Here is an 18702-nt window from a genome sequence, read left to right as displayed (position 1 = left end):
TACCACAGCATCCACTCTATAGAACTCAGGAGCAGACACTGATAAATGCGTCCACCAATCATGAGTACATAGAAAATGTAAGCAAGCACCTTCAGCATGCTTTTCCTTATGCTCAACAGAATTTAGAAAAGTGGGCTGAAGGAATGAAGACCTACTATGATCTAAAAACCACAAAGAAAGAGTATAAAATAGGTGACAAGCTTTACCTGTACAATTTTCAAAGGAATCAGCCCAAGGCGTGGAAATGTTTCCCATCTTGGCATGGTGCCTTTGACATTGTAGATAAAACATCACCTGTTGCTTACAAGATCTGCATACCAAAAGGAGAACTGACAAGAAAAATGGGTCCAGATCAATCAGTTGAAAAGCTGTCATCCCAGACATACTTTATGACTGATTGATGAGCCAAATGAAAGTCAAGCAGAGGAACAATCTGAAGAATGAAAAGGAAGGATGAAAAATCAGATGGAAATATATATGTATAGGGAGTAATTTACTTGGTGTTATTGAACAAATGAAGAACATAAAAATAATTGGTTTGTGAAATGGAAATGTCACGTTATAACCATGTGTTGTTGTTGTAAATTCTATGTAAATCTTGCCGGAGGAAAATGTGTGTAAAAAGTACTGAAACTCCTTTTCTCTCATTTATTAGAGAACTAACCTCCTTAACTTCCAGCGTGGAGGTGAGTGCAGTCCGGTGAAAACCCCAGGGACCTGGAAACGAAGGTAGAAAGGGGGTGCTGTGCCAAGCCCTCCAACCCAAAGATCGAAGGGGAGGCTGGAATGCCCACTCCAAAAAGAAGGAAGAAAAGGGGGTGCCATGCCAAACCCCCAACACAGAGATGGAACGATGAAGGAAATTATGCCTAATGAAACCCCACTCTGCCCTGCTATTCCCTAAAAAAGAGTCATGGAAGAATGGGGGGCATGTGGGGTTCATTTAAAGGCCCCAAACAGAAGGCCCTTTCATATGAATAGCAAGATCTTAAACACTGAAACAAAAACGGCCTAAGCTTTGTTTTTGTTTTTCAAATAAAATTGGAAAGGGGCCTACCTCTCACTACCAATGGATAAGCAGCATTTTAATTTACAAAAGGAGGAGGAATCAAAGATCCCCGTCACATGGAAAACAGGATTTTTAAACATTGAAAACAAAAACAGCATGCACATGTGTGCAAATAAAAGGGTTTTAAGAATCACTGCTCACAGAAAAATGTCGGAAAAGCAAAACATGATGTGTAGGTGGTTGACAAAGAGCGATGTATATTATGTTTCACTCACAAAACTCCAGTGACATTTGAAGAGCCACTTTGTCTTCATGAAAAAATGTTAGCCCAAGGCAGACACTTTGCTTGCTGTGGGCAACACTTCACAAGGAAACTCCCACTCCCAGCCTGGATGTCACATCTCCCATCTAATGACCAACCGCAATAAAATGCCCTGCTAACGGTGTCAAAACTCAGTGTTCTCACGACCGGCTGGCTCTGAAAGCATGGACTTCAACAAAAAGTTACCTTTGGCTGGGGCATGACTAATATGTGTGAAAATGGGGGCACCCACTTCAAAGAGCAAGCTTCCAAAACAAAGGAGATTGATAAAAAATAACTGGACACAGGCTGACCCAGTGACAACAAGTGGCCAGGAGCAGGACCATTTGTCCCACATGAAGATTCACAATTAATTTAAAAGGACTATTATCATGTATGCCTTTTTCTCAGCAACCATAAGGCGGATTGATTTCATTTTTGTACTTATTTTTTAAGTCATTTCCAGGTGATTTGGGGGATATAAAATCCATCTACCTGTGAATCTTGGAACTGTAAGGGCCAGTTACACTAGGTTTCTGGCTGATTTGAACATGCTCCCAATATGAGAGTTGGTGAGCAGGTGGAAAATGAAATTATGGATATGCTTAATAACTTACATATTCATAACTGTTGTGCTTTTTATGGAAACGGCAAAAAGGTGCCACATAGCCGAGCTACATGGTACGGATTTGGTGGTTGGTGTCATGGGCATCAGGCAGGTAGTTGGGGCAAGCTGGGTGGAGGCTTGGGAGGCCTGGCATGGGCACACGAAAAACCCATAGCAAATCCCTCCTTTAATTCCTTCCTAGTGTTTGTAGTAACTTCCCGATTACCACTTCCTGTTGCCAAACATGAAGTGCATGATGCTTCATGAGCTCTCTAGTGTTTGGGTGTGGCTGGCTATATAAGCCACACCCAAGCTTCTTCCATTGGTTCGTGTTGATTACTGTGAGCTGTATCAGCAACTCACTTGCCGTGCTCTGGATCAGCCAGCTTCTGCTTACCTGCGCCGGATCATCCTACTTCTGCTTATCTGCTCCGGATCATTCTGCTTCAGCTTACCTGCTCCGGAAGAACCTCTGTTCTTACTCCACGCCGCAGCTATCTCCAGTCAAGAGGGGACTGCTACACCGGCATCTGTAAGAACAAAGAAAAACTGTTAACACGCGCACATCAGTAACGCTACGCATACTAACTGAATCTTCTCGCAACGCAGCAATCCAGGTCAGTTGTATGAGTGCACAAACCCCTGCAAAAGAAAGAAGAGACATTATTCATTGCGCTCGCCGCAATAACGCGGACACTTATTTCACTGCGCTTGCGGTGCATACTTACCAAAAGCCTTTGTGTATACTTACCCAACCACCAAGACTCCCATAGCGCTAAACCCGGACTCGAGGCACTAATACCACATAATTTCTCCTGCAAGGGAAAGGGAGAGACATTACCAGGCGCGCTCAAATTGAAGGCGCTGCGCAAACCTACCAGCAGCTAGCTTCTACACGCAGCTTTACTCACCCACAAAAATACCAGCAAACAAAGACAATACGGACAATTTTGGACACTCCACATTCTCTGTGCAACGTTCACTTGTGGGAAGGACTTTCTAGCCAGTGAAGAAACTGGCACCTTGAACACGGCCTCGCTGTGAAGGCATAAAACAGCGTTTGGCATCTGAACTCAGCCTACAGACATTGGCACCAATCACATGAGTGAATCGCGCCCCTGCGAATGCAGGATGGAGTGCACACCATACTAAAGATCAAGGTAAGCCCATAGGGGGAGGTCACAGCACACAGTAACAAGAGGGGAAGGGCCCAGAGGAATCAGGTGAATTCACGTCCGAGTGTATGCCTTGTATTTGACAGGTATTCCTCCGGGGTGAAACGGGGGAAGTGAAGACTCGGGGTCAAGGGAGGCTCGTCCATCGCTCCTGCAGAGACACAGGTGAGTGTGACAGTCGGCTTATATAATTCTCCATGATTAGCTGAATAAGAAAATATGTTTCGTATGGCTAGTAAAATAATGAAGCTGTGATACATACCTAGTTTTGCCAAAAAAGTTGTAAGGAGAACAACGTGCAATGACAAATGGAAACTGCCATATGTTGCTCAAGACCCCTAAACCAATCGAGACTCTGAGGCTGGGTTTGGGAGGGGAGAGTAGGGTAACTGCCAAATCCTAGTGGCAGGGATTATAGCAGGGTTCTTCCCCAAGATTGTTAAATGAGTGGTGCCATCGCTGCTATATAAGGGGGACTGCACTAGGACAGGTGAGAGAAAAAGGAGACACACAGACAGGAGACAGAGGGCTGCTGAAACATACCATCTGACAGTAGTAGGGAGACACCGGAGGAGATTGCTGAGAGTGCATCTGGGTGGAGCTGTCTATTTATAGAAAGGCCTCAGAGCTGACTGGGTCCTATGGTGGAGAGCGGAGGCCAATTTTGAGAATGGGTGACCAGACCCCTGCCCTATCTTTCTAGAGTGTCCTGAGATGTAGCTGGCTTTCCTGAACCTTAAACAGAGGCTTGCTATGCAAGTAGAACTGAGCCCTGGTAAACCAAAAGGTGGGCGAGTCTGCTTGCCTTGAATCCTTTCCCTTTATAGTGGGCGGGCAAAACCGTGTAGATCCTTAGTCTGTTTAACCAAAAATATTAATTTAATTAATTCCCCATTTTGCAGAACACTACGGGGTGAATTTTGTTAAAATTCAAAATTAGCAAAGCTCACTTCCCAGTGTGTGCTGAAAACTATAGCCTATAAATCAATTGTGTAATCCTTGGTGTCCCGCTGACTGCGACCTCTTTAAGGAAGAGGGGTGTCTTTGTTCTAAAATCAGTCCAACCTTTTTATCCAGCTTCCCAAACATAGGCCTTTCAGTGAGGGGGTCTGAAATCCAAAATACCCATCCTTCATCCAATGTTTGTGTCTGACTTCCCAACATAGACCAAAGCAAGGTATGGGGGTTCTAAAAAAACAAACTGATACATCACACTGTTTATTTTAAACCAAAAGTGTGGGCAAAATCATAATTACTAATCTTGAAATCCTACTGCTAGCCTTTTAAGCCGACAGGAAAATCAAAATCGCGCAACATCACAAGATAATTGCCTTTGTTATTGATCAGTGTACTTATTTTGTAAAGTGAAATTCGCCGAAAGTGAAGAATTGTGATTGTGTTCTTTTTAACTCATTTTTGTGATTTATTTATGCTGAGAAGTTGATTGTGTTGTGCCACGGATAAAGTGGTGTTTGCCATTTTCGTGCTCATTTCTATTACTTTAAATAAATACCAATATATTTCCCGAACACCAGCCTGGTTCTTGGCTCATTGTTAGCTCAGCAGAGAGGGATCCAAGGGGAATGCTGTGTCTGAGATAGGGCTGAAAAAAGAATCTGTTAAACAGTTTGATGCATAACCACTTAAGTGGGGAGGGAAGGTACTCTGTGTGTTGAGGGTGGCTTCTCAAACTGTTACAGCAACTATATACACAATAAAAAATAAAAACAATTGTGTGTTTAACAATGTATTTCAAAGTTTTCCTTTCAGGGTGATGAGGGGGGTATGGGTGGTCTGCATTTTTTTTTAACTCTTTTTCTCCATCCTCTTGTCCTCATTCCTTCATTTAACTTCTATGTTAATGATTACATTTCAAGGTGTGGGGGGAAGAATTATTGCTTGTTTTCAATGTATTGTACTACTTGTGGATAGGATGTTTCAGTTGAAATGTAGTCTACAGTGTGTTTGTAAGATGTTAAATTGAATAAACTAGTTTGAAAGAACAAGTTACTTACCAACTGGTAACGTTCTTTCGACTGGATGTTCCTCTAACATATTCCTCATCTTAGATGTATTCCATCCAGCTTTAGCTGCTTTGGAAATGTTTTCTCGGCAGAGGGTGCCGTGCGTCGATGTCGTCAAGTCTAAGTCCCTCGAAGGCCTCTGTCGAGGGTGACATTGGGTATACAAGGAGCACGCGTGGCGTCCGTTGGCCTCAGTTCTGTTTTTCCCACGCTTGCTCTGTTGTATAGGTAGCCAGGTATCAGCCTTGCAAGAGTTGAAGTGGCAATAACCCGGAAAATCTACAGAGGGGTAGGATGGGAGGGCGATGAGGAATACGTTGAAGGAACATCCAGTCGAAAGAACGTTACCAGTTGGTAAGTAACTTGTTCTTCTAATGGATTGTGTCCTCCAACGTATTCCTCATCTTAGATAGACTCCCAAAGCAGTGTAGAAAACTCTCTGGAGGAGCAAGTAGATATTTAATACTATTATATGGCCGAATATAGCACTGCTTTACCAAAAGCAAACTCCTTAGACTGGGAAGCATCCAGATTATAGAATTTAGAAAAAGTGTGCAGCGATGACCAAGTTACTGCCTCACAAATAGATTTTATGGGAACACCTCTTCGAAGGGCTGTTGAAGAGGCTATACCTCTGGTGGAATGGACCCTTAAGCCTTCTGGTGGGTCTTTTCCTGCCAATCTGTAGCATTCTGAAATGCAAAGCACAATCCAACGTGATATGGTTTGTTTTGACACAGATTGACCCAATTTCCTTCTGGTGTAGCCAATGAAAAGTTGATTATCTACTCTAAGCTTGGAAAGCCTAGGAATGTAAAAGCTTAGAGCTCTTCTCGGGTCCAGCCTGTGCAATGTTTCCCCCTCCTGACTGGGATGAGGTGGAGGGTAGAACGTGGGCAGAATAATTTTCTGATTTAAATGGAAATCAGACACAACTTTAGGTAAAAATAACCAGGTTACTCACTGTAGTGACCACCTTACTTCTACTCCATAGTCCCCTTTCCTCCATATTATGGGACATTCCTCCGTCCTGTGGGACGGGACCGGAGCACTTTGTAAAAAGCGTCACATTTTTCAAAAATGTGTACTTCTGCTCTTTTTACGCGGGGTACCGCACGCGGCTGTAACCCTGCCCTTCTTAGCTCCGCCCAGCGCATCGCCCATCAGTCCTTTTCTATCGCCAGGTCAGAGACCTTTAAGCAACAATAGAGGAACCTTATTAGAGGGGACAGTGGGCGGGCGTATGGAGGAAAGGGGACTATGGACTAGGAGTGAGGTGGTCACTACGGTGAATAACCTGGTTATACTCCTACATCCCCGTCCCCTTTCCTCCATACTTATGGGAGATTCCCAAGCACTCCTCACAGGAACTACGGGTGGATGGAATCCCCCTACTGAAAAAGGTTTTCAGCGCAGCCTGGCCAAACTGAGCATCGGATCTGGAGCTCAGGTCCAAGCAGTAATGTTTACAAAAAGCTGATGGGGAAGCCCAAGTAGCCGCTTTTGCAATGGTCTCCCAGGGGACATACTTTTGAAAGGCAACAGCAGCTGCCTTGCCCCGTACCAGATGTGCATGAATCCCTTTAGGAGGCTGGAGACCCTGAATAGTGTAGGACTCCGTAATACAAGCAGCAATCCATCTGGAGATAGTCGCTTTGGATGCCTGCTTACCTTGCGGGTTACCAAAGGTCACCAATAGTTGAGAAGAACTCCTAAGTTCAGATGTTCTGTCCAGATAGAACATAAGAGCTCTTCTAACATCCAGGCAATACAAAACCCTCTCAGCTTCCAAAGCGGGGTTTGGAAAGAAGACAGGCAGAGAGATTGACTGATTTAGATGGAAATCCGAAACCACCTTTGGAAAACCAAGAAGGGATGCTCCGACAAAGCTTGGAGCTCACTCACACGCCTTGCCGAGGTAACAGTGACCAAAAAAGACACCTTCCAGGAAAGGTAGCCATTGGTTCGAAAGGCTTATGGTACAAGGCCCTAAGAACCACGTTTAGATCCCACGTCGGATGCGGTTTGCGAACAGGAGGGTAAAGACGCATTAGACCCGCAAAGTGCCATTTAATCATTGGATTTGACAGTGAAAAAGAGCACTGGTCCGTGGATAGGTAGGCAGCCACAGCCGAAAGATAAGTCCTGCATGACAGGACATGAATGCCCGACTCTGCTAGATGAGACACAAAGGACAGCACCGTGTAAATCGTAGCCACCTTGGGGTCCAGCTGCTTGGCTAAGCACCAGTGACAGAACCAAAGCCACTTGCTTCTATACCGAGACCTCGTCGAGGGCTTCCTGGATGCTTGAATAATACGCATGTTGTCAGCAGACAGGTTGAAATGTTCTACAGATCTGAACTCAGGCACTATGCCACCAAGCTGAACGATTGTGGGGAGGGGTGCCACAGCTGCCGATCTCTCTGGAAGTATGATCGGTGCACACACTGACAGATGTTGAAGCTCTAAAAACCAGAACCTGCTGGCCACCACGGAGCTATGAGCAGAAGAGAACAGTTCACCGTGTTCTTCAGCTTGCAAATCGTCCGATGAATCATAGGCAGAAAAGCATAGGCCCTCATGTTGTGCCATGGAATCTGGAGAGCATCTCCCAGCCCATTTCTGGAGGCATACAGAGGAAGTTTCTCGTTTGCCAATGTTGCAAAGAGGTCCACTTTCGGAGTGCCCCAACACAGGAATATCTGTAAGAGGTGTACAGCCTTGAAATTGTGACTTATAAGCATGTTAACCAGATAGTTCAACTTTCTTACTTTGAATAATGACATGTTTCAACCATATCAAATTTAATTAATGATCAAATCGAGCTTTTTTAGCATTTCTGGCAACTTTGACATTTTTAGTAATGTAAGTTACATATAAAACAAATGTATCTTTAGTAAAAGAGATAAGTATTTACTAACTAATATTCTCATAACATAAAAGTGCCCAAATGTTACCCTATTTGAAAAACAACCCACGAAAATAACAATGAGGTAGAAAATGATATAAAAACACCATATGAGCCTCTTTAATATGCAATATTCTTTTACTGCCTTTCCCGACTCAAAATGGCCAAAAATTACGTGAAATCATGTGACGACGTCATCGAGCCGTGCTTGTTCACGTGAGACGCGAAGCGAGGACGTCATTACGCCTCGTTTTTTGTATAAATAGCAAGCGCCTTAGTAGCAATATGGATCACTCGCTCAGGAAACTCCGTGAATGCTTATCAAGGCATATGATTCAAGAAAGAACAAAAAGGTAAGGATTCTTTCACTTTAGAAGCTGTTGAAGCATTATGCTTTCCCCAAGCCCTATACTCTAAATGCACCTTAAAACTTTATTATTTATGGAAACAAAATTTTTCTCTCCCCTTGCCATTTTAGACAATAGAGACACAAGGGATGTCTTAAATCAAGAAACAACTCTCATAAAGAGGAAAAGGATACCACATATAGCCAGTACCAATAAATGAACAATAAGTAGAATTAACAATTTGGGTGAGTCACATAATCCTTTACTATTTTGAATAAAAAATAAGTCATAACAGTATGACTAAGAATGCATCGATTTATTAAGTTCAAAATGCCTGTTTCTGTTCCTTCATAGATAAGAAAGCACACAGCTTGTTCTCCCCCTTTTTTTCCTTTTTCTTTGTTTAACAGTTAAAAAAAGTTCCATCTCCTGAAGAACCACTATTAATAACAGTGTCGAGCTAGGAACTATAAAGCAAAACTGAATCATTAACCAATGTGCTGAAATGAGCTAGGAACTACAAAGCAAAACTGATTCATTAACCCATGTACTGAAATCATAAACTAAGCAAGAATGAGTTGTTACAAGGTGTGAAAATAACACTGAACTAGTACTGTATTCAAACTGCAGCAAGGATTGCTTTGTCACAAGGTGTGAAAATAATACTGAACTTGATTGAATTGAAGTATAAATATAATTAGTGAAGTTAACTCTATAAGACTCATTCAATGAACTGAATTTAAGTTGGATAATAAAGAAGATTTAAAGAACCAACTTACGTTTCAGACTCACCTGTGAGTACTTTTGGCGCATTTGAATAAGTTATTCCCATTTTTTAAATTTTTTTTCCATATCTGTAAGAGGACCTCAGTTTTCAATTCCCACTCGTAGCTGACCATTGTTTGTCGGCTGAGGGCATCTGCCGTAACTTTCAGCTAGCCCGGTATGTGTACTGCCACCAGTCAGACACCATGCTGAGCCGCCCATTCCCAAATCTGAATGGCAAGATCCACAAGAGGAGGAGGCTTGGTGATCCCCTGCTTGTTGATGTAAAACATGGACACCACATTGTCCGTGCGGACACAAAACACTTTGTTGGCAATGACCGGCCTGACCGCCTTGAGTGCCAGGAATATCGCCAGAAGCGCCAGATGATTTATATGAAGGAACTTGTCTTGGGGCGACCAGAGGTCGGAGACCTGAAGAAGATCCAACGTCGCACCCCACCCCAGAAGGGAGGAGTCCGTCGTGATCGTCATCATCGAGCAGGATCTTGAAAACCCGCACCCACCGACAGGTTGCTGAGAGACGACCACCACACCAGGTCCACTCTAATGAAAGCCGGAATCGATATTATCTTGGAGTCCGGATCCACAGCCTGACGCCAAGAACTCCAAAGAGCCATCTGCGTCCGCCTCATCTTGAGCCGAGCAAGAAGAGCCAATATGCACAAGGCCATGAGGCCCAGAAGCCTCTGGAACCACCAGGCCGACATGCTCTCCGACTGCACAAACATCTGAAACGTGGCCAACAGATCCGCCATTATGTCCCCGGTCGGTAGACTCTGCAGTCAATCGTGTTCCAACGAAAACCCAGGAAAGTCAAGTCCTGAGAGACCATCATAGAAGATTTCCGCCAGTTCACAGACAGCGCAAGGTGAAACAGGAGCTGGAGGAGAGACTGAAGACTGCTCCAGGCTTTCAGCGGACAAGGACTGCGCAACAGCCAATCGTCCAAATACGGATACACATGGATACCCTGAAGCCGAAGATAAGCTGCAATAACCAACATTTTCGTAAAGACACGCAGTGCCGAGCTGAGGCCAAAAGGGAGCACTCGGAACTGGAAGTGCTCCTCCCCCTCGGAAAACCATAGGTATCTCTGGTGTGGATTCCAGATCAGAATATGCATATAAGCATCCTGAAGGTCCACCACGCTGAGCCAATGGCCCTTCTGCAAAGAGGACTTTATCGGACAAGGAGTGATCATCTTGAATTTCTCTTGAGATAGAGAAAGATTGAACTGGGAAAGGTCTAGGATGGTGCGCAGGCCAGCCTGGCTGGGTTTGTGCACCATAAACAGTCGGGAGTAGAAGCCCTCCCCTCGCTCCCCTAAGGGAACGGGTTCCACCGCTTGGAAATCCAGCAATTTCTGAATTTCGGCTCGGAGGGAGGACGACCCTGACTGCTGGAAGGGAGGATTGATGGGTGGGGAAGGGGTAAGCGGAAGCCCCCCACAAGCGACTGACGAGACCCACCTGTCCTCGGTTATTGTCTGCCACACCTCCCAATGAGACGCAATGCATCCTCCCACCGGGGTCTCGTGCGAGTGCAGAAAACCCTCATTTAGCTGGTTTCTCGGTGGCAGCACCACCTGAACCTGAGGAGGAGGCTGAGGAGCAGGAGAAAAAACGACTGTTGCTGCCTTCGGTGGGAATTTCCCAAAGAGGTGTCAACCCTGCAGGATTTCAATCTAAAAAAACCCTCAAACCAGAGGTAGGCCGAGGGTTTGACAACGATCTCTGTGTCCTGAAAGGAGGTTTTACCAGGACAGACAAGGACTTGGCGGTCTGAGTGCTGTCCTTAGTTTTGGTCAGCTCCACGTCTGTTGTGGAATGAAAGAGCTCTTTGCCATCAAAAGGCAAGTCCAAAACCTTATCTTGCACCTCCTTAGAGAACTTGGTGGCGTGCAGCCAAGCCTGACGAGAGGTATCCAAGCCAAGCATAAGGCCCCGGCCCGAGGTGTCGACATGATGTGCCGCTGCCACCAGCAGATCCTGTGGCAGGACCCTGGCGTCCGACAATCCCGCTTTGAAATCTTCCAGCTTTTCAGCGGGAATAAACTCAAACTCCCAACAGACCTTCCACATTTTCATATTCGCCCCCCACTAACACCAGTTCTGCATTGGGTTCACGCAGCTGCAGTGCTGAGTTAACGAAAATCTTCCTCCCAAGGGAATCGAGAAGCTTGTCCTCTTCGGCCAGAACCTGTGTAGCCGTCGTAGAAGAGGATGACGCAGGTCTGGATTGCAAAGTGGCTGCAGCCACTACCGTGGAGGAGGGGGGCAGACACGATGCTAAGGCCACCTCTTCCGAAGAATGGAGACTGTAACGTGCGTCAATCTTCTTGTTGACAAACAGTCCAGAGTGTGGTTTCTCCCAAGACTTTACGGACCTCGGCCAAAACGTCCTTCTGCAAGAACAAGCCGGTACGCACTGAAGGAGATGAAGTGAATGCCCCCGAAAGCACGCCCTCCTGCGGAGCGGATGCCTCGGGTACTGAAACATCCAACAGACTCATCATGTCCAGCACCCGGTCGTGATAGGCTCTGACAGAGCGGGGCTGGTTCTATAGCACCTTTCTCCAGCAGTGTTAAGACTTCCTGCTGTAAGAGCGGATCTGGAAACTTCAAAGAGTGTCTCCCAGGTGGATTGCTTTGAGGTTGCGTTAGAAAAGGAAGGCAGATAACCATGGGCTATTATTTCTAGAGCCCAAACATCTGAAGTAATGGCTCGCCATTCTTGCAGATGCTGGGAAAGCCTGCCTCCCACTGGTGTCTTGTGTTGCAAGTCCTCAAAGTGGTTTTGTGGTGGTTGCTGTGGCCGCTGATGGTAAACAGGCTGCAGCTGGGGCTGGCTTTGCACGTTTTCCTCGTCCACCACGAGTGGCTTTTTTCTGGCCTCTTTGACTGGCCATTCCTCTCGCCTTTCCATATGAGGAGTAATAACGATAGGATCGTCTCCTCCAAGATTGTCCTGATGCACAAAAAGGCTGAGGTTGCCTAATAGCAGCTCCTAAAGATTTGGTAGCCGCTTTTGAGGTCTGCAACCTCTCAAGGCTCTCATCAGCCAAAAAGGTGAGACCTGTCAAAGGGCATGTTCAAAAGACGGTTTTGCACATCCGGTGCAAAACCAGACTTTCGCAACCACGCAAATCTGCACATTACCGTGCTAGTGGCCATGGACCTGCTCACATTATCTGCAGTGTCCAACCCAGACTGAAGGGATTCCTGCATGGCCTCCTTTCCATCCCTAACAATAGCTAGGAATCCTTCCCTTTCTTCCCCTTCTTCTATGTGCTCCACCGCCATTGCAATGCGCTCCGAGAGTGTACGAAAATGTTGCCAAGGCACATGTGGAATTGGCCGATTTTAATGCCATACTCCCAGCTGAAAATACCTTGTGCACCCAACCATCCACACACTAGTCGTCCCTATCCGGAGGGATGGAAGGGTATGCCACCTTATTTGAAGCTGTGGCTGCCTGGACCACCAAACTCTCGGGAGTAGGGTGTTTGGGCAGATAGTCGGGGTCGCTAATGGAAGGGCGGTATTTTCAAGTGAGGGACTTATTCACCGGAGAAATAGACTCCGGTGTCCACCACTTCTTGGCCACCCTATTTTGTAAGGCTACATAGAAGGGTAAAATCGGATCTTCAGTGGGGCCATGATCCAATATATAGGTCAAATCATCCTGGATGAACTGAGTTGGTGGTCTAGCCCATCCTAAATATTCAACCACCTTTGTCATTAGCTGTCTGTATGAGGGACTGGCATGTTCCCCTGGTTCTGGCCTGCCAAAATCTGTTTCAGGTGAAGGGTCAACTCCACTTGCATAATGCAAGGTTTCCACCAGATCCCTCATTCTGCTTTCCTCAGAAATCAGGCATTCTGGGACTTTGGGGTGCCATATTCCAGTCCAAAAGGAACATCCTTCTCCTCAGATCTCTCCTGTTCTTCAAGAATTGAAGTTAAGGATTTGAACTATTTTTTTCCTCTGAAGAGGTTTAAAAATCTTTTCTGGAAGAGGTGTATCAGTGGAGACTGAAGGCTTAACACCCTTTGCAGCTTTTTCTTTTGCTGTTATTTTGACAGCTTCTGGCTGAATTGGAGCCTTTGGAACATTTGGCGTCGAGGGCTTCGGGGTCGACAAAGGCATCGATGGCACTGACGAAATGGTGGTTGTCGACGGAGCGGGCTTCGAGGCGCTCTTCGAAGGCTCGCCCTTCGAGGTGTGTCGGATTCCGGACGAGGTGTGTCGGGTTCCGGACGGCGTCAGTGACCTTGAATGGTCGATCACCTTTTCTCCTTCGATCACCTGGGCTCGAGGGCGTGCGAGTGTCGGAACGGTAACGCTCCCGGACGGCTTCCGAAGAAGGCGCGGACCGAGGCTTAGCCTTTTCAAACACTTCCATCATTTTTATTCTAAATGCTTCCCATTCTTCGGAGGAAGAATGTTTTGTGGGGCATTTCATTCTTTTGGGGGATTCGTCTGAGGACAAGGTGGAAGGGTACCGGTGGCGTCCTTTTTTGGACTTTTTCATCGAAGACGAAGAGTGGTGTGAACCACTTTGGGACCTAGACCGATGCTTTTGTCTTTCGCGTCAAGGAGATTTCTCCTCACTGGAGCTCGTCTCGACGCTAGAGGCTTTTCGGTCGGGTTTTCGACCTACCTGTAGTTTTCCCTTCCTCTCTAGTAAGGCCTTCCCCGTCATTGCCCGACACTTCCTATATACCTCCATGTCATGGCCTTCACCGAGGCACCAGGCATTCTCGGTGCGGGTCTGTGATGGACATTTTCGAACCAGAGGATTTACACTTTTTGAACCCCGAACGCGGGGTAGTCTGGGTCGATGAGGACATTCTCGAATATCGTCTTCAGTAACTGCGTCACAAAACTACTCGAGGCGTGCAGAGTCTCCGAAGCAACACTTACTACGAAACAACAGAACTGAGGCCAACGGGCGCCACGCGTGCTACTTGTATACCCAATGACGTCACCCTCGACGGAAGCCTTTGAAGCACTTCGACTCGACATCGGCGCCCTCTGCCGAGAAACAATTTCCGAAGCAGCTAGAGCTGAATGGAATACATCTAAGATGAGGAATACATTGGAGGACACAATCCATTCGAAAATGTTTTTACAAAATAAAATAAAAACTTATTGTCAAAAGTCAGACAAAGCAGCAGTTCACGTCAATTAGCAAGTAATCAGATGGTGTTTTCAAACAAAGGTTTCAAAAAGACCCTTCACAACAATATTTCTACCAATTACATGTGGGAAGAGATGGGTTCAAGTTCCTGAATTGCAGACTGGTCTCAAATCCCATCTTCCCCAATTAAGCAATGCGTGTGCTCCTGGCCAAATGCTTTTATCACACTAGGCCTTAACTGGCAAAAGTCTGTGGGCCTCATTTGAAGTACGGCGGTGCTTGGAAAAACGGTGGTAATGCAGTCGCATTGCCACACCTCCTGCAAAATGATGGAGGTAACTTCGCCGCCTTACCATCAGTGGTGATCCCATGGAGTCCTATGGTCTCCATAAATGGGGATTAACAGCGCCATACCACCACCTCTAAGCCAGCAGTAATTCCGCTGGACCAAGTGGCAGCAACAGCAAATCTGTTTGCCAGTATTTAGGCGAACTTACCACCGGAATACCGCCAAACTTGTAATGAAAGCCATAGATATTCAGTTCACACTGTCCGCTATTTAAAAAAAGACTCACTCCGGATATTTCCACAGGTAAACATTACCAGTGGCACTTCATATACTGGTCGTCATAGTTTATTTATTTGTCTCCTGCCTTACTCATGGCGAAATGTTTTAATTTAACTTCCCATGATAGCTTTGCGTATTGAGTACTCATTCTACAATATAATTTTCTGTAACACCACCAATGTCAATATTTAAGCAAATAAGAGGGGGTCCACACACTTCGCCGCCAAGGGCCATGCACATCTTTGGGCTGGCCCGGAGTTTGAGCTAACATTTTTTTTAAAAACATTTAGCAACATAGGCAGTTAAGTTCGTTTTTTTTTTTTTTTTAGGTAGTAGCTTAGTGAGAAAAAGAGCTCGAATCTGCCAACTTGTCTAAACGAAGATATATTAGTTCACTCATGGTCATCTATTCAAGTTGCAAATATCACAATTGTTCCTAGAGGACACTACATGTACTCATATTCCATTTGCTACATACACAGAATAACCATGTAAGTTAATTTGCAGCTAAATAGTGACACAAAGCAGCCAATTCCAATTTTATCGAATATTAAATGCAGTTGAATGCAAAGAGCTGAGGTAATAGTCTCAGTTGATTAGACTTGCCGTGCTACTGTCATAAATTGTCAGTAAGACAAGCCCGCCACCTACCGGCAATACTCTGCAAATGTCAGCACATAACACTTCTCTTCAATGCAGGCAATGCTGTTCTCATCCTGATGGCGTGATGCAAAAATCTCGTTCTGAAAGGAAGAACAGAAAAGAATTTCAGAAATTGCCATAAAACGGGTCCTGCCCTTTTACCCAACAAAATCATTGCTAATTAAAAAGAGACCTATGCGGAGCAGTAATGTTCGTTTATCCCACATGTAATAACCAATTTAAACGTGCTCTTATTTATTTTATTGTTACGTTTAGTTTTGTAATGCACGCTTAATTCAAGTGCAGCTGCATTGAAGCGTGGAGGAGGGTTGCGAGAGAAGGGGGAGGAACAAGGCAGGAATGGGGTAGTCAAGGTGACACTCAACAGCAAGAGGTGTGTCAAGGTAAACAACAAAAAAACAGCCACCAGGAGGTTAGAGTATAGTTGAGGTGGAAAGGAGGCTTTCATTACTAATCACAACGCTTGAGAAAACATTTCTGGTATAAAAAAAATAAAGACAGTAGAGAGCATGGCATTTAGAGTGAGGAGACAGGCTCAAAATAGTTAAACAAGCAATCCGTTGCGCATTAGTGCTACGAGTTACAGATAAGACAATTTCAGGCGGAAATACATATAGGGGAGGGGAAGACTAATGACACCACAAAGACTGTCCTGTGTATATGGGGGGCTTGATCCTATGAGAGAAATCGGTGAACAGGAGCTGCAAATTCTGAGCTCCATGTGAAATGAACAATGTGTAATTCCGTGAAGGAACGATTATTTATTTGGGTTATATTCTCTGTCTATATTGTTAAGACGGATTTCTGAACTCTGACCTGGACGGCAAAGGTCTGGCCATGCCAGCCTAGTTTCTTGGAACAGGGTAACCTCTGGACAAGCCAGACCAATCAGGGTAGCGATGGCGGCGGTCAAGACTAGGTCTCAAGAGGGGTGAGGGTGACTGAAAAACCTCAATGAGCATACAAAGCAAGGACACTTACAAATTACTGTACACAGGTGTTATATTAAAAATATAGACACATTTATTACAAGGCCTTTGTAATATTGACCACAGTAGAAGAATCACAGTAACACTATATAAACCAACACATCACAATCAATACAATATATAAATACAAGATCAAGGGGGTCTAAAGGGTAAATGCACGAAGTATGTCGACAACCAGGAGGGGAAAAAACAGGCAGTGCAAATAGTCTTAAGGCCCAGTTCCGCATCAATTATACACCTAAGAGGCAGTCCAAGCCCTACGAAGAGAGGAGTCTTGTGCTCAAAAGTACATGCTATGCAGGTGCACGCGCTTGTGCCAATGTGCAGGATAGGGTCTCTTCCAGGGCCTCTAGCAGCTCCGGAAGGTGGATACGGCGATGCAGAACAAGTTCCTACAATTCAAGAAGGGCCCCCACTGGTGGCAGAGGCAGTTCGAGAGTGCAGGATGGGGTTGCTATTTCACAATAGCAGTGCAAAGGATAGCGACCTGCAAGGGCCACTCGTGCGTAAAAATGGGCTCTTGCGCTAGGGACCACCGGTTGGAATATGGAGTACTCACCGGTCACCGACGCAAGCAGACTCAGACTTCGCCAGTACGATCCACTTCTCTGGCAGGTTCGAATGTGGCAAAAAGGACATCTTGGCAAGAGGGTCACAAAGGCAGCAAACTTGCACAGGTCGTTGCCGCAGCAGGGCAATACGGTAACCGCGAAAACTCCGGTCCGGGCACACTCGTCTCACTTCAGACCTGGGAATGCCAAGTGTATGAAATTCAGTGTGAGGTGCCGTGGACAGAGTTTGCAGTATACCAAGTTTCGAGGGCCTCCTCGAAATGGCGGCGTTGACAGAGCAAAGGTCCTGCATAAGCTGGTCAGCCCACTGGTTGGCCCAGGGACACTTCCAGGAAGGCTTACTTGCAGGGTTTGCTGAAGGTGCCGAGAATAGTTGGACCCACTATTCCAATGGGTCAAAGCGTCTTTGCAGACCTTCTATGACAATCAAATGCAGAGGGGTCTCACGGGACGACAGCGGGCTGATGGTGCCAATCCTTCGAGCGGGTCACCAGCGGTTCCTCGACTCGGCTTCTTGTTGCAGGATACTTGGCTCCTTTCCTTCGTTCGGTGTGAACTCAGGAGATCAACATGGTAGTGGTGTTGTCAGCCTCCTCTTATCCAAAGTTCTCTTTGCGCCAAAACTGAGAGGACCCAATGGGAGATCTGCTCGCAAACACTCACTCCATACGTGGACCAATCATGGAGCACGGTGGTCCCAGGCATTCCAGACACTCCAGACTCTCTGGCACCCAGGATGTGTATTGGGAACAGACATCCCAGCCCACATCCTGGAGGCACACACACAAGGCATGCAGAAGCCCACGAAAGCATTGGGTTTCGCGGGAAAGTGCATGACCAAATAAGGACTGACCCGGGTAGACTCGACCTGGCAAAGGGGCAAGATGGTCAAAGGACAGGACAAAGAACCTCGTGGCATGGCCATTTTGGAGCCAGGTCACCTATTTGTGCCAAACGCGGTTAACTTGGCAGGAAAGGGTTAAAAATAATGTGAAACGATAGCTGCCACCAGTCCGGTCCAGGACATATCTGCACAGTTCATAAAAAGTTCAGCCAGAGTATCTAGGGCCTTTGGAAAGGACTGTAGACCCAAGTGTGCAGTATAAGATACTTTGCACACTTGTTACATGTTGCACAAAAGCTGCAACATGAGGAAAGGACTAAGGGAAACAAAGTCTCCCAGTACTGACTAACTGTCATGATGCCTACCCCCGGGCATCCGGATCAAGCCCATCAGCACCGGGAGCAGGCATCCAGATATTTATTAAAACCCCAGCAGCCCCGGCTGGGGGCTGTCTGGGTTCAGTCCTGGCGCCTTAGGCACCAGTCTCATAGACATTACTTACCTCATGCAGACCATGCTGCAAATGAATCCAAGCCAACGTGAGGCCTGGATGGGACTATTTTACTACAGGGACTATTTTTTACTTGGGTGTGGTTCTGGGGAACTTCTTACCTGGGACTACTTTGGAGGCTATTTAAACCACGCCCGAACAGCAGCACACGCTTCGCGTTATTCTGCACTCAGCAGCGTAACGCTCACCGTGCCTGCAAGTCAGCATCCAGCCACGCCCGTCTTGAATTCGGAGCTCCTAGAAGAAGAGGA

The 18702-nt window shown here is 46.1% G+C and overlaps 1 protein-coding gene across 6 annotated transcripts in view; it reads right to left on the bottom strand.

Moving 5' to 3' along the window:
• The window catches only part of BAHD1 (bromo adjacent homology domain containing 1), an 841837-nt gene that overhangs the window by 25791 nt on the left and 797344 nt on the right, over positions 1-18702 (bottom strand). For all 6 annotated transcript variants that reach the window (XM_069637539.1, XM_069637538.1, XM_069637541.1 and 3 more), the window contains one exon: positions 15524-15615. In XM_069637539.1, the coding sequence (XP_069493640.1) occupies positions 15524-15615 (92 nt within the window). The remainder of the gene's footprint in view (positions 1-15523; positions 15616-18702) is intronic.

The sequence above is a fragment of the Ambystoma mexicanum genome, chromosome 14 (assembly GCF_040938575.1).
Source record: "Ambystoma mexicanum isolate Mex_15411 chromosome 14, UKY_AmexF1_1, whole genome shotgun sequence".
Lineage (NCBI taxonomy): Eukaryota > Metazoa > Chordata > Amphibia > Caudata > Ambystomatidae > Ambystoma > Ambystoma mexicanum.
Note: the sequence above shows the minus strand (reverse complement) of the source record. Positions and strands in the feature narration are given on the sequence as shown.